At 59.5% G+C, this 15,369-nt stretch overlaps 1 protein-coding gene across 3 annotated transcripts in view; it reads right to left on the bottom strand.

The window, feature by feature from the left end:
- Positions 1-15,369, bottom strand: part of KATNIP (katanin interacting protein) — a 211,076-nt gene that overhangs the window by 37,583 nt on the left and 158,124 nt on the right. For all 3 annotated transcript variants that reach the window (XM_075564655.1, XM_075564654.1, XM_075564653.1), the window contains one exon: positions 3,221-4,073. In XM_075564655.1, the coding sequence (XP_075420770.1) occupies positions 3,221-4,073 (853 nt within the window). The remainder of the gene's footprint in view (positions 1-3,220; positions 4,074-15,369) is intronic.

The raw sequence follows: 15,369 nt of genomic DNA, 5'->3' as shown, positions 1-15,369 counted from the left end.
CTGATCTCCTCTGCCCCATCCCACTCCTCCTTCCCTCTCACCCCCTCACAATTTGACCTGCTGTCTGTTTTCCCCGGTAGGAATTGATGATCCAGAGTAAGGGCCCTGTGTGTCCTGCCCCTTGCCGTGTCCAAGGTGCCTAGCACGGGAATGCCCAACAAATGCCCTCAGAGGGAAGGGATGAAAGCCCCTGGGCTCCCCTCCACCTGTCAGTGTCCCTGCACCTGTCCTCTCCCGCCCCGCTTCTCACCTGCTGGGCACAAGTCCAGTGGTTTCTTCCACCCTCTCCCCGCCAGCCCTGTGGCCTAACATCTGGCAGAAAGAACTTCCCAGATGGGTTGTGATGGCCTCAGTGTATGTGACTGGATTTCCAGGAACTGAAATGAACAGCTGGCGGGTTTGCCAGGGTACCGCGGGGACGGTGTCGGCTGACACACGCAGGGCCTGGCCCGGGATTCTCTGGTGGGAGTGCAAGAGAGCCAGTGCCCGGGCTTCACTTCCGCACCTGCTTTCTCGCCTCTTCTCTGCAAGGTGTACCCTCCAGGCTCTAAGCGGAGGACCAACTCCACGTGGCAGCAGGCCCGTGGCCCTGCGTCTGCAGACAACATACTGCTCACGACTCCCTGGGAGCCTGGGGACCAATTGGGATCTGTCCCAGGCTGTGCGTTTTTCTAGATTTCTACCCACTAAGTGGAACAGATGACAGACAGGTGCTGCTTTGGGACAGAGTCAATAGAACCACCACCAGCAACTGGGTCATGAGACTGAAGCTTCAAAAGTATCCCTTGGTGAAGACTAAGACAAAGCAGGAAGTTCTGGAGCTACGTTTGTAATCACCGTGAAGCACACGTTCATTGCCGCTAGGTCAGGTCATTTAAAAAGCATTTTGAGATGAGAGAGAGCTTTGTTGGTTCTGGCTGAGTTTCCCTTCAACAGCAGCTGAGTGGACAAGGGATGGCCACCTGACCAGAGGGTGGGTGGGTGGGGGGCGGCAATCAGCTTCTCCCCTGGGACTTCTGGTGTCAGGCGAGGGCCGTGAGGTCACTTCTTGCCGTGTGAACATGGCAGACAACACTGGCACCTGAGGAAGAGTGGGGGAGTGCAGGGCTGCGGAGGCTGGGCAGAGAGCCGTGGTTCCTGTGGGCTTCTGGGTGCCTCCACCCAGTCCCCCTGATGCAGAGCTCCACTTCCCGCCTGTGGCGCTAAGGAGTGCTCCAAAAGCAGCCCTGCCCTGCAGACCTCAAGAGGATTGCCAGTTCAAACCCACTGGCCGCTCAGTGTCCCTAAGGGTCACAGTCCTGGAAACCCCAGGGGCAGCTCCACGCTGCCCTCCAGGTTGGTGACAAGTTGGGTTCAACTCAGCGGTCAGGAGGCTTGCTTTTGGGGTCACTGCTCAAACAGGGCCCCTAGCTTCTCCTTCCTGTAGCCGCACGATTCCCGAAGAGGGCCCTCCCGGGTGCAGCTGCCATCACAGTAAGAGGCACTGGGGCCTGTGGCATCCGAGGAGGCCCTCCCGGGTGCAGCTGGTATCACAGTAAGGGGCACTGGGGCCTGTGGCATCGGCAGGTGCTCACTCACACTGGGCCCCCTCCCCGGCCCAGGAAGGAGAGCCTCCCGGGAGGGCTCAGCCGGCCCTTTTCTGGAGGGGGTGGGCTCTGGGTGGACCTAAGGGGCCACTTAAGATGCTCACGGCACTTTCCCATGAGCACAGCCAGTTTCACGAGCACGAAACCCCCACGCTCAGTCCTGAATGTGTCGTTGAATTGAGTTGTGTGTGAAAGGCCGGCTTCTGGAAACCACCGTGAAGCCAAGTCTGCTGAACTGGGGCACGCTGGAGCAACACCCATCCCCTTGGAGGCCCCTCTCTGCAGGTCTGGGACCAAGACTGCACCTCATACCTGGCTCCCCTGGCGCGGGGCTCGGGGAGGGTGGTGTTGCCACGGCCAGCACTGCACACGAATGATCTCATCCAGTCCGCCCCATCCCGCCCCATGAGGTGGGCAGTGTGCTGCAGGACTCGCCTGCCGTGCAGGTGGGAGGTGGGGCACTAGGCCACAGGAGCAGCCTGAGCCCAGGGCGCATGATTCTGTGCAGGGTGGGTAGGGGCAAATTCCTGAACCCCCGGCCTGGGGAAGGCTGCATGAGCCAGTGTGGAAGGATGATGGCCACATGATCAACCCTGCCCACGTGCCGGGCTTGGTGGCACCACTTTGAAGCCCTCGCCCCATTCATCCCACACAACACTGAGGGGGGTTGTCCGTGCCATGCCTGTCACCCCCCAGAAGAAGACACGAGGCTCAGAAAGTGGGCATGCCCGGCCAGGGGCTCTGGGTCCACCAGGGGCAGCATTTGGACTCAATGCTTGGCCTCTCAATGCTGTACTTTCCTCTCTGCCAACGGCCTTTGATGCCCTGTCTGCATTGGAAAGGCCTTCAGAAGCATCTACCATGGAGTTCAATGCGCTCTCTGCGGGCGCCCTGAAGGCAGTGTTTCCATTCTGGTTTTGGCCGGGGCCGGGGGACCAACCAAACACCCAGACTGATTCCAGCTCACAGCACCCCTATGGGACAGAGCAGAGATGCCCCTGTGGGCTGCCCAGGCCGCCGGTCTTTACAGCCTTGTCTTTCTCCCGCAGAGCGGCTGGCGAGCTTGAAGTGGCAACCTCTTAGCTAGCTGCTGACGGCTTCCCCACAGCACCCCAGGACTGATGCGTTTTACCCACACCCTGGTTCGGCAAGGCCCGGAGTCGGCTGCCAGTGTTCCGTGACGGCTCCTCTTGAAACCAGGAGAGGACGCGCTTGCAAGCTGGCCTGGCATCCTGACCTCCTCCGAGAGGCCACGCACTGCCCTTACTGTGCCTCAGGCCTCTCCCTCCTCCCTCCTACCTGAGCCGTGTTAAAGGAACGGCGATCTGGGTGCCGGCATCTGCGGAGAGCTGAGGAAACAAAGGCGAGCCTGACGTGCCTGCCCTCTTCCGAGGAAAGGGGGCAAAGGGACCTGTGTCGGCGGCAGTGACAAGTGTGTGACTTGCCCATTCCTCTCACTCAGGCCGCCCCTCCGGGGCCCCTGACAGCAAACGTGCATCCCTTGGTCACAAACCACCGCCTGCTCTGCAGATGGGGAAACTGAGGCTCAGGGTGCTAGTGTGTCTGTGCCCATCAGAGACCCTCCCTTCCATGGGCGAAGGCACCGGCATCCAGCCAGCCACCTGGGCGCTCACCTCTGCTGGCCGGCTGGTCAGTGCTGTGATTACCACCAAGGGGGTCCTTCCTCGGGCCCCTCCGCCCACTGGCCGGGCGCTCTCTGCTGGGCGGCAGGTCGAAGATGTCCAGGTTATCCCCGCAGACCCTGGGGCTGATCCTCTGGGCCCTGCCGCTGCCCGGGATGCCGCTCCAGCTGCTCACCCAGTCTTGCTCCTGCCTGGGGCCTGCGTCTCCAGCCTCAGTCCCTGCAGCACTCCCAGCCGGGCTGTAGTCCGGTGGAGGCTCAGGATTCAGCCAGAGGGGTTTGGGCTTCCAGCCTCCCTGTTTCCTTTCCTTCCCTCTGGGGGAGGGCTGCAGCCAGGCTGGGGGGTGGCCTGGAGGCTGAGAGGGCTTCCTGCTGGAGAGGCTCTCCAGCTGCTGGACCAGAGCAAGTTCCTCGTCAAGAGAAGGGCCTGTCACAGGGGCAGCCAGGGGAGGGTCCCGGGGGACGTCACCCATCGGCATGGTGAACGCTGGCATTCTTACACCGTCGTCCTCTGACTTGGACGAACTCTCCTTTGGGCGATCAGTGGGAGTCGCTGTCTCGCCCCACACATTTCCTTGTGAGGAGACCCTCACATCCAATAACACTCCGGCTGGCAGCGAGTAATTGAGAGGAAGCTCTCTGTCCTCCTCGGCGGTGGCACCAGCCCTCTCGTGGGGCTCCTTGCTTTCTGCCGGGCGCAGGTCGGCTGCCTCATACTCTGGGCTCACCGGGATGCTCTGGCCGGCTGGAGCCTGGCCACCGCCTCGGTCTAAGTTGCCCTCAAAGACCAGGCTCCTGTTGACGTACAGCTTCACCTTCTTGGCTCCCGTGTCGAGATCCTGGGGCTGCAAGATGAAACAAAGAGGAGGAGGAAGACGGGGAAGTCAGCCTGATGGATCACATTTTGTTAGGCAGAGACAGCAGAGAGGAAGAAACAAACAAGCCACTGTGAAATGCTAGCGATGTCCGGCTCGATGCTGCTGCTCTGCCCGAGGGACCTGCAACTAGATTCCACCCTGTCTGGGTGAACGGGGCTCCACCCGCTGTAAATCAAGGGGCCGCTGCAGAAGATGGCCTCTCGGCCTTCGTGGTCACTACCTCCTGCTGGGACATGGGTCTCGACCTGCTAATTGGCCTCCTGCTTCCTGTCTCTCGCAGCTTCACCCTCCGTGTCACATTGCCATGAGAGTTCATTTTCTACCAGGGCGGATCTGGCCCCGTCACTCCCCTCAGTCACGTGACGTGGGTCGGTGTGCAGTCCCCCTGGCATTGGGCAGCGCACTGGACAGCCTGGGGACTGCCTGTGTCAGAAGAGCCTGCTGCCGTGCATAGCAAGTGTAGACCCCGGGAGCTCCTGGGAGCAGGGCCTGAGACAAGGACTTGGGGGTGGGTGATCTACTTGGCAGGCGACCCCAAGAAGGAGCAGGGAGAGCCAGACCGGGCAGGAGGACCAGCCCTCATGAGGGTGGACTGCTTCCTGCTGTGGGCCACCGGGCTCCGCTCCTCCCTCCCATGGGCTGGCTCTCGGACAAACCACGCCTAGTGTACTTCAGGAATGGGTCTGGGGAGGCTGAGGTGTTTGGGCCCCGACTGCCATCAGTGTGCTGGCTGTCCCCAGGGTGGAGGACCTGCGCTTTGCCTTGTGCACCAGCTGAGATGGGTGCCGCCCTGTCCCCACTGTCCCCAGAGGTGAATCAGAAGATGTGGTCACCTCCAGAGGGGACCTGCTGGGGCATCTCTGCCTGAGTCAGCAGGTTCCCCCAGAGGCTCCTCTGCGCATGACGGGGGAGACCAGAGACCAGCAGGCGGGTGGTGTGAGCTAGTCACACGGGGACGTGATCACGGAAGGAGAGGTGGAGATGCGCTCCTCACACGTGAACCCCTGGGGTGAAGGCTACGCAGAATCAAGCACACGCCCTTATCGATGGGAGAGACCAGAGGGTAGAAATAACGAGATGGCCAGTGTGTGTGTGTATGTGTGTGTGTGTGTGTGTGTGTGTGTGTGTGTGTGTGTGTCGGGGCGGGGGGTGTTCACACAACCCCCGCAGTTTGGGGTCTGAGACCCGAGCTCAGCATGCAGGTGCTGACAGCACAAAGCTGGAAAGAGGTGGCGCCCTGCAGAGGACCAGCCAACAGCAGAGGACCCGCCAGAAAGCCAGCGAGGGTGGGCCGTCCGCCCTCAGTGGAACACAAGGTCCAGCTTGCATTGTGTTTGCCGGGCCTGTTAGACTGGCTACCAGCCCTTTGGATTTATGTCCCCTAGCACCCTCCATAAATGGACTCCTTCTCATCAACGCTTTTCTCTGACTCTTGTCAGCGATTTCATCCCTCGCCTGGAGTCTCTCTTGGGAGTGGGGCGAGAACTGAAGGGTGGGGCGGCCTGACACTCTGAGGCCTACCCCCCCCCAGTAACCACAGTAGCAAAATGACAGTGATGAAGCAGCAACAAAAGAATGTTATAGTGGGGGGGGGGGTCACCACCACACGAGGGACTATAGGACGGGGTCGCGGTCTGAGGAAGGTGGAGAACCACAGCCATACAGCAAGGCCTGCTCGTTCCCCAGAGCCCTGGTCCTCAGGAACCTAACAGCTGCTTCACCCTGTACATACACGGGTCCCCTCATGAAATGATCACTACACTCAAGATGATGAACCTCAAGGTGTCCTCCGGCCCTCGGTAATCCCTCCCTCCCCCCACCTCCTTCTCCTAGCCCAGGCAGCAGTCAGGGGGCTTCCTGTCCCTGTAGATGACAGCTTCTTGCATTCTGATCTAAATGGGATTAGAGAGCATGTAGGGACAGTTGGTGGCCTGCAGACAGAGTTCTCTCACCTTCCAGGCAGGTGGGAGCCCAGGTAGTGTAGCGGTGACACAGCGGGCTGCTAACCTTAAGGTCGGTAGTTTGAAACCACCAGCCTCTCCTCGGGAGAAAGACGGGTTTTTTTTCCCCTCCCATCAATGGCTATCATCTTGGGAACTCACAGGAGCAGCTCCACGGTCCTACAGGGTCACCAAGAGTCAGCCTCCATCCGATGGCAGTGAGCTTGTGTGTTTGGTTTCTGTGCAGGTGGCCCAGGTGCGACTCCTGGCAAAGCACCACCTGTCAGCGGTGGCAGGTATGTTGCCAGAGTGTGGAGCAGATTTCAGCGGAGCCTTACAACTAAGAGCAGGGAGAGAGGCCTGGTGATCTCCTCTCAGAGAAATCCACCAGGGAAAAGCCTACGAACCACAATGATTGGATCTTGCTGTTGTGCACGGGGTAACTGTTGAGTCAGGGGTTAACTCGACAGGCACGGGGGACAGCACACCTTCGCTCTTAGCCTGCTGCTAAACTCGGCATAAGGTCTCAGAGCTGCACCTGTGCTGCGGTGTGAATCAACAAGAAGGATCCCGCCACACGGGAGGGAGTCCTGGCCCAGCAAGCACCTGAGAGCCCCACCCCTGCACAGCTTCTCCCCAGTCCTCTCCAGCCAGGCTGTGTCTCCATCTCCACCCTGTAAGGGCACCTGGGGGGCCCTCGCTGGTTTTATTCCCATTGTCCTAAATCAGTCACAGGGCCCTTTCTCTCTCCCCAAGCATCCTGGTCTTGGCTTTGGAGCATCTGGACTCCCACGGGGTGACACGTCCGGGAAAGACCTCAGGCATGTTGCCAGGAGGGGAAGCTGCCCAGCATCTGTCTCAGCAGCTTCTCTGTCCTGGGCTCTGTGGGTCTGGCCTCTGCTCAGACCTCGGGGCAACACCTCCCCAGCTCCTTTGTGGATGTCTCCTCCTCAGCTGGGCGGCTGCAGGGTTCCACCTGGGCCTTCTGAATTTCCTACACTCTCCCTGGGGTGTGGTGGTTACGCACTGGGCTGCGATCTGCATGGTCGGCGGTTTGAAACCGCCAGCAGCTCTTGGGGAGAAAGACTGGGCTTCCTACTCCCATAAACAGTCACAGGCTAGGGCACCCACAGAGGGTCGCTGTGAGTCAGCACTGACTCGATGGCAGTGAGTCTGGGTTTCTCACCGGGAGTCTCGTCCCGGCTCAAGGTCCTAAAGCCAACCATGTGTGGATGACTCTCTCCCCGGACAGCTGTCCTGAACTGAATTGTGTCCTCCCCCAAAACGTGTCGACTTGGCCGAACCAGGATTCTCAGTGGTTTGTCAGTTATGTCCTGATGTAATTCATTCCCCCCGTGATGGGATCTGATGGGATCTACCAGGCCAAGGGCAAGGGAGTCAGGTGGGTTAGAACACCCTTACTCGGGCCACAGCTCTGAGCAGGGGCACAGGGAGTTTTAGAAGAGAAAGAAGGAGAGCGAGTTGAATACTTAGAAAGAAGCCCTGGGAGCAGAGCATGTCCTTTGGACCTAGGGGCCCTGCATTGAGAAACTCCTAGACCCGGGGAAGATTGACCCCTTTGGACTTCCCCACAGGGACGGACACACACACACACACACACACACACACACACACACACCAGGGGAGGGGAGTGAGAGAGAGAGAGAGAGAGAGAGAGAGAGAGAGAGAGAGAGACTTTTCCTAGAGCTCGTGTCCCGAGTTCCGGCCTCCAGCCTTCTAGATGGTGAGAGAATGCATCTCGCATCTCTGTTTGCCCGGCACATCCGCTTGAGGCATTCCGCATAGCTGTACCAGGTCAGGAAGAGCACTGTCAGACACGTCAACCTCAATATGCCAAAAACGGGATCTTTAATTCATTTTCCCTAAATGGAAATTTCTCCCATTTCGTAAAAAATGGTCCTACCTTCCAACCATGGGACAAAAAGTCTGGGATACTTCCTCCCTTCCTCCCCCCCTCACAGATGAGGCCGTCGGCTCCAAGTCTCACCCCATACCTGGTCCCCTTCTCCCAGAGTGCACTGCTGCCTCTCAGCCCCAGCCACCATCTCTGCCGAGACCACAACCATAGTTCCCCGTCCCCACCTCACCCACCTGGCAGCCAGAGATGGCTTTTAACTTGGATCATGGCAGCCCCGCTGCCTCAAACTTCCCAAAGATCCCAGACCACTCCAGGAATCCATTCTGCCTCCACGCAGACCTGCGCCACAGACCCAGCGCCTGTCCTGCTCCCCCTTGTCCCGCCCACTCCGCTCCAGCACGCCAGCCAGCCTCTGTGCAGCCCCTGGACCCTGCTGGGCTCAGCTGCTCAGACCACCAGGGCACCTCCTCATCCTCAGAGAGACCCTCTCCAACCGCTCCCTTGAGGGTGGCCCTGTCCAATCAGTCTTTCCCCCATCTGCACGTCCTGGATTATTCCTTTGTCTCTGGCACGGTCTTGCTTATTTGACTTATCTATTGTCTCCCCCAGTCAAAGTGAAGCTCCCCAAACAGCAGCGGCTCAAGGGCCGGGCACAGAGAAGGAAGGCACTTAGTAGGGAGCCGACTCTCAGCACCCACCCTGTTCTCACAACAAACCTGTCGGTTTTGCACCCTGAAAGCCCGGAGGAGGCCCGTCGATACGTGCTCTCCCCACTGCCCCATGCTGTCCTGAGAGCTAGGTGAATCAGGGGTCCAGAGCGACTGTGAGCGAGCCCCGTCAGGCCTGGGAGACACCACAGGAGCTCGGCTTCCATCATCCACGCGCAGGGTGACTGTTTGCCGACTGTCAGCAGAGTCGGCGCTCCCGGCCTCCCTCACATGTTTACTTGGCGGTGCTCTCCGGGAGTGAGGCACGGAGCACATACGTGCTGGGAATTAACTCGGGGAAGACGGTGGCACGTGCAGCTTACAGTGACGCCTTCTGCTCAATCACCACCATGGAAACATCTGCCGGGGCGGACACACGCCCGTAAGGGGGGTGGCAGGGCGGCATGGAGGCCTTCTGGGGCCGGCCCCGTCAGAAGGTGGGTGCCCGGCTTTCATAATGGCATATCTGGCTTCCATTCCATTCTCAGTCTGGGGCGGCCTCTGACCTCTCACCTCTAATGGGCTGGCTGGCTGCTGTCCAGGTCTGGCACAGAGAGGGTGGGGTGGGGGTGCTGGCTGAGGCAGGGGTCACAGAGGTAACAGAGATGTGGTGGGCTCGGCAGGGGCACAGCGGGGACTGGGGAGTGCGGGGAGGACTGGGTACCGAGGGTGAAACACTAAACACCCTTTAAGCAAAACAGACCAGGGGCTAGATGTGGCCCGAGACCCCCTAAGAGGGAAAACGCAGTGGCCTTTCCCTGGGCGTTACCGGATTACAAAACACAGAGCCCGTGCAGCCCACGGGTGACTTGGCAAGATGGGCCTCAGGCCAGGTGGAGAAACTGAGGCTAAGTGCTATCTATCCTTGCTGTGGTCGTTAGATGACTTTATGTCGACTTGAATTTCTATGAATGTGCAGTGGGTGGAGTCCAGCCTGTCAATCGGGTCCCAGCCTGATGATGCCACCTTGGGGGTATGGCATTCTTCTAAGTAGGACACTGGGAACCTCCCCAACCTTCTCTCTGTGTACCCCATAGCTCCCTGCTGGCTGGGACTCTGCTGCCAGGGGTGGCCCTGTGGGGACCGGGCTTTGAACCCAGGTCTGGCTGACTGAATGTCTGAGGCCTTCAAGGAAATAAGTCCCCGTGGGTAACCATCTCCTACCTGGCTCCCTCCTGGCTCTCCAAAGGCACTGGGACCTTTGATGTCAGGGTCAGCGGGAGGAAGACAGACCTTGCACTCTCTCTACGTCTGGGTGCATGCACATGGGAGAAGGAGGCAGCATTCTGCTCCTGGAAAGAGCCACCGTCTTGGAAACCCAGACCAAAGGGCAGGTCTCCCCTAGGCTCGGGGCCGCTGTGAGAGCCCACCGGATGGCAGTCACTGAGGTACACCCTGAAGCACGCATGGCCACAGCGCATGGGTCGCGGTTAAGAGCCACTGGGTGAGGCTCCCACGTGCACGAAGAAAAGTGTGGTGACAGCAGGGCCACGTCCCCCAAGACCCCGTGGCCCATCTCTGTACAAATCTCTGCACAGGGAGGGACCCAGCGTCCTGAAGAACCAGTCAGCTTCGCCCTTCCCAATCACCAGGCTTGATACCCCTCTGCCCCACCCCCACCCGGGCTCCCTCCGCCCTGCCTTCCAGGAGGGTGACCTGTGAGCATGCCGACTGCCTTAACCTTTACGATCTTTCTTCTTTTTTGGTTTTCCTTTTCCCGCGCCTCCTCCTCATTTCCTTGGTGCCAAGGCCTTCTTCCTTGCTGAGCGAGAGAGCTACTGCTAGCCGTTTGTTGATGCTGCCCCGGCCCCCTTGCAGCCCGCAGCTCCCCTTTACCCGGCGTCCTCACTGCTGGCTGGCGACACCCAACCGCATGGGGACTGTGAGGCATTTTTAATGCCACAGCATGAATGTCATTTGCACCGAGGTGATTTCCTTCATTCGGTGAGGCCGCTGGCCACCCTGGCCCCGGAGGAGGGAGGCGCGGCCCCTCCAGCGAATGCAGGACCGCTCTGCAGAGATTCACGGCAGTGTCACCATGCTGGGACGCCGCAGGCAGAGGGTGGGCTTTCGCATTCACGAGGCCCTTCCCCGGAGAGAGGGGGATACTCGGGTGGGAGAAGCAAGGGTGAAGACACTGGGAGCAGAAAGGGACGTGGCTGGATGCCGCACCTGCGGGTAGGCCCATGGAAGCACCCTTCCTTTGATTGATGATTGATGATTACCCTGAGCTGACCCGGCTGCATAGCCCCGAGCTCCCATGGCCCTGCTCCACAGAGAGGCTGCCAGCCAGCATGCCGACCCTCCCCACTCCCATGCCAGCTGCCACTTTCAGAACTGCAGGGGCTTCAGGGTTGCAGGCCGCCCGGAGGGGCTCTGGGTTTGCCTCCACTTGGCTCACTGTCTATCCCGAGGGCTAGACAGTAGGTGCACTGGGCCTGGGGGGCTTTGGGAAATGAGCTCTGCCCAGAGTTAAGGGTCTTCCTTTGTCCTCTCAGAGCGAGGCACGTGTGGTGCCCACTCCCACCAGGATGTCCGAGCGCTGGCTATCTTCAGGCCCAGTTTGGTGACCTAGACTAGTTCCTCCGTGAAGCACTTGAACTGGAGCTGGAGCAGAGGGTCCCGGGCACTAGAAGGGAGGAAGCCTCCAGGGAGGGGGGCATGATGCTGTGACACGGATGGAATAAGCACCTTCCATGCACCAGGTCCTGGACACCTCACTCAGGCCCAGGGAGCATCAGGACTCAGAAGTAGTGGGTCTGGGTGGAGCTGACCCATGATCTAGGTCACACACTGGGCCCAATGGCTGTATCTGCACTTGCTCAGACCCACAGAGCAGGAGAAAAAGGTCTGACTTTGATGTTAACACCTCAGCATCGGACGCTTTCCCATCACAGCGATGGGCGAGGGCGAGACTGAGTGGGAGGTCAACCCCTCTTCTGTAGTGGAACCCACCCCTCTGCACTGGTTCCTCTGCTGAGATGCTGTCATACTGCCCAGGTCTGAGCATACCCAGGCCCTGCCATGGGCCAGTAGTACATTCTTTCAGACCACGGGGCCATGCTGACTCAGCTAACCAATGGCCTTGGTTTCAAGACCATTGCCGGACTTGGTTTGGGTTTTTATTCTGATCCAAACAAACCGATTCCAAAAGGAAAACTGGGTAAACAGGGATATCTGAATATGGACTGGGACTGCCAAACCAAACAGGTCCCCTGGTGCCATAGTGGTGACCAGCTGGGCTGCTCACTGCAAGGTCAGCCAGTTCAAAACCACCAGCTGCTCCACGAGGCTCTGGGATTCCGTGAAGGTCATGGTCTTGGAAGCCCTCAGGGCAGGTCCACCCTGTCCCACAGGGTTGCTGTGAGTCAGCATCAACTCATGACAGGTGAGTCTGGTTTGGGTTTTGGTACACCAAACTAAAACCCAACTTCCACCCCTACCCCAACCCCCTGAAAAAAAAAAAAACAACCAAACCCCCTGCCATCAAGTAGATTGTGTCTTGTAGCGACACTCTACAGACGGTAAATATTTATGGAGGCCAACAGCCTCATCTTCCTCCTCAGGAGTGGCAACCTTGTGATTTAGCCCAATGCTGACCCCAGGGCACCCCCTGGGCTCCTTAGGGCTGTGGAGTGGAGGATAACAGCTCATTACTGTGGGTGGCACTGGGGTTATATTAAAGTAAGCAAGCTGTCTTTCAGAGATGCGTGATGTATTTATGGGTGAAGTTTTACCATACCTACAGTTATTCCCCAATGCGGCAGGAACAGATGCCGCACGAGTGGCAGGGCATCAATAACCTTTAAAGCCGAGTGACAAGTACATCAGCAGTTATGGAACTAATCTTTCCACTTCTGCGCTTCTCTGACATAAGGCACCACTGAGGGTGCAAATATGGAGGAAGGCAGCCTGTCTGTGCTGCCTGGTCCACTTCTTCCCTTGAAGGCCTGTCCCCACCACCACCCCAGCCCCCACCCTCAGTCTAAGCCGCCATCCCCCGTGCCCATGCCACCATCAGTGTCTTCTCCCCGTGGTCCATCTGTGATGTGACCGGAGCCTTCTGCTACATTCCGCCGTCAGGTCAGGTCAAGTCACCCTGTTCAAAACCCTCCCACAGTGACCGTGAGCACCGGCTGGTGGACTGAGCTCACTAAGGCTGTGAACCACCTCCACATCGCTTCACAGATGAAGAGGCTGGGGCTCAGGACGGGGCAACAGGTACCTTGCCCAAGGCCATACGACTAGGCAGGGGAGGAGCCAGGACGGGCCTCAGGCAGCTCTCAGAGGCCCAGGCCCTGACCCTCGTCCAGTCTGCTGCTTCTGGGCTGAACCCCCAGTCTGCATGCTGCCCTCCTTGGCTGCATTATCTCCCCTCCCCTGGGGACTTCCGTTCACCCCGGCTCAGCCTGCTCCAGCCACGACAAACTTCTGACCCGGTACTCTCTCAGCTTGTCCTTGGCTTAGACCCTTGGCTCTTGCTGTTTCCCCCTGCCTGCTCCTCATCTGTGGCCACCGTGGCCACCTCGTTCCCTGCGGCCCGCCTCCTCCTCACCGCGGCGCTCTGCTGCTGCCCGTCTCCGAGCAACACCTGGGATGAGCCTAGCCCACACGGAGGAGCAGGGCTGGGAGAACGGGGCTTGCCAACCTCGTCACCAAGGGCACACTGTGCACTCAGACCCGGGCTGTCCACTAGGTACCCGCCAGCCCCCTGTGAATTAAGTGGAAATCAAATGTAAAGTACAGGGTCCTCAGGGACCCTGCTCACGGTTCTCTCTCTCCATGGCTACCTGTTGCTAGTGGCGACAGTAACCGGGTGGGGCAGATAGAGCATTGCTGTCATTGCCGCCAAGGTCTGCCGGGCAGGGCAGAGCTCGCCAGAGAAGCCACCCTGCATCACCAACACGCGTCCTTCCTTTGCTTCCTTCAAAACCGACTCACTGGGCACCAGTCCTGTGTGTAGGGCACACTCTCAGTGCCCATCACAGGGAGGCCACTGCTGGGGCGCCGTTGGCATGGTGGTGTGGGTGGCACCAGCCAGCAGATAATGGCAGGAAACAGATGGGCCTGGGAAGCGCGCTGGGCAGCTCTCGCACGCCCTGCGGGGAGGAGACTGGGCAACTCCTCACACAGATGCGGGCTGTCACTGCAGGGCAGTGGTGCTGACAAACACCCGGGGTCTCGGCAGGCCTCCCGCTCCCGCGCCAGTCTGCCCCCTGGCACCCGTGGGCTGGGCAAGCCAATTCATCTGGGAGCCGCAAATACGTGACCCACGGCAGACACCCTATCAATCCTGGCACCGTTCGTACGAGCCAGAGAGCAGCTTCCTGAGCCTTCGCTTCCCATGGGTGCTGGCAAAAGACATGCAGCCTGTCTGCACGTGGCTCTCTCTGTGCTAAGACCCGGTGTTCCTCAGCCACAGGAATGGGGAGTGACACCTCATTGTTGGGCGGGGGGAGTGGGGGATGAGACGATTCATGTGGCCCGTGCACGCCCGGTACATGTGGCACGCAGTCAGCAGCAGCTGTGACCAACGCAGACATCCATCTGTGTGCTGACTTCTAGGCCCCTGCTGCAGGCGGGTTACGGCTTCCAAATCCTGCCTCATCCCCCCCCCCAGGATCCCACACTCCCGGGGGGGCACCTGGTGGGGACAGAGGGCCCGCCAACGTCAACTGAGGCCTTCAGATTTTCAACAGGAGAGACCCCCCCTTTCCTAAGCGCTTCTCTTCCTCACCCCTAAACGAGCCTTGGCTGGACTCACTCCCCACACGGAACTTTGCTGGCTCGGATTCCCATACACAAAACACCATTAACAAGCCGTGTCATCCGGGCCGCGCGATATTTCCCATCAACTCGCACTTTATCTCCGCGAAAACACACAGCGATAGTGTTCTCTGGAGGATATTAAATCAGCCCGCCCTACAGCTGCGCTTGCTCGCCCTCCTCTGTCCCCGGCACATTTGGCAACAGATGATGGGTGTGCGTTACGTAAGTGGCACCCTGGCCTAGCCGGCAGCCCGCCACGCTCCGCTGTGCTCAGGCCCACGGCACACCTTCAACCCTCGCTTTGCTCTCTGGGGACCCAGCTTGGAAGGCCTTCCCCTTCATTTGTGTGCAGGCTGAGAAGCAAGGTGGGCCCTGACCGCAGGGGATGGTGTTTGTCTGTCCTGTCACGCAGCACGGGAAATCGGCTTTCCTGGCCTGAGGTCCACCTGCAGCAACAGGGCCGAGCCCCTCAGCTCTGGCGGCCAGCACGGCTTTTTCTTGACTTGTCCCAGGAGATGCTCATGGCCCCAGCAGGAAACTCCTACCAGGGCCTGAGAACGGGAGGACTGGGCCCAAGTGTTGGCCGTGCTGTGATGCTGGGCCTGGGGGACAGCCCTGACACACGCCAGGGCTCGGAGCAGGGATGGGGGCCGCAGGGTGCATCCACAGCACCTTTCTCTCAGGGCCCGGTGACCCTCTGTTTCCCAGCTTGTGCTTGAGGCCTTTGCTTTAAGACCCCACCCTGACTCCACGGGGAAGAGGACAGAGCAGGACGTCTCCGCTCACTTCTCTAGGATGGTACGGAGCCGTGATGGAGCCAGCAAGGACTGTTGTGGCAGCATGGCCTCCGGAGGACAGGTGCTCAATCCATGTTTACGGAGCAGGTAGGTGCTAGCCGGTGGATCGGGGAATTACTGGGGAGAGAGTAGGGGGTGGGGCGGAGGAACTACAGACACCCCTAGGGTGGA

The sequence above is a fragment of the Tenrec ecaudatus genome, chromosome 12 (genome assembly GCF_050624435.1).
Source record: "Tenrec ecaudatus isolate mTenEca1 chromosome 12, mTenEca1.hap1, whole genome shotgun sequence".
Taxonomy (NCBI): Eukaryota; Metazoa; Chordata; class Mammalia; order Afrosoricida; family Tenrecidae; genus Tenrec; species Tenrec ecaudatus.
This window is presented reverse-complemented; position numbering and strand designations above follow the sequence as displayed.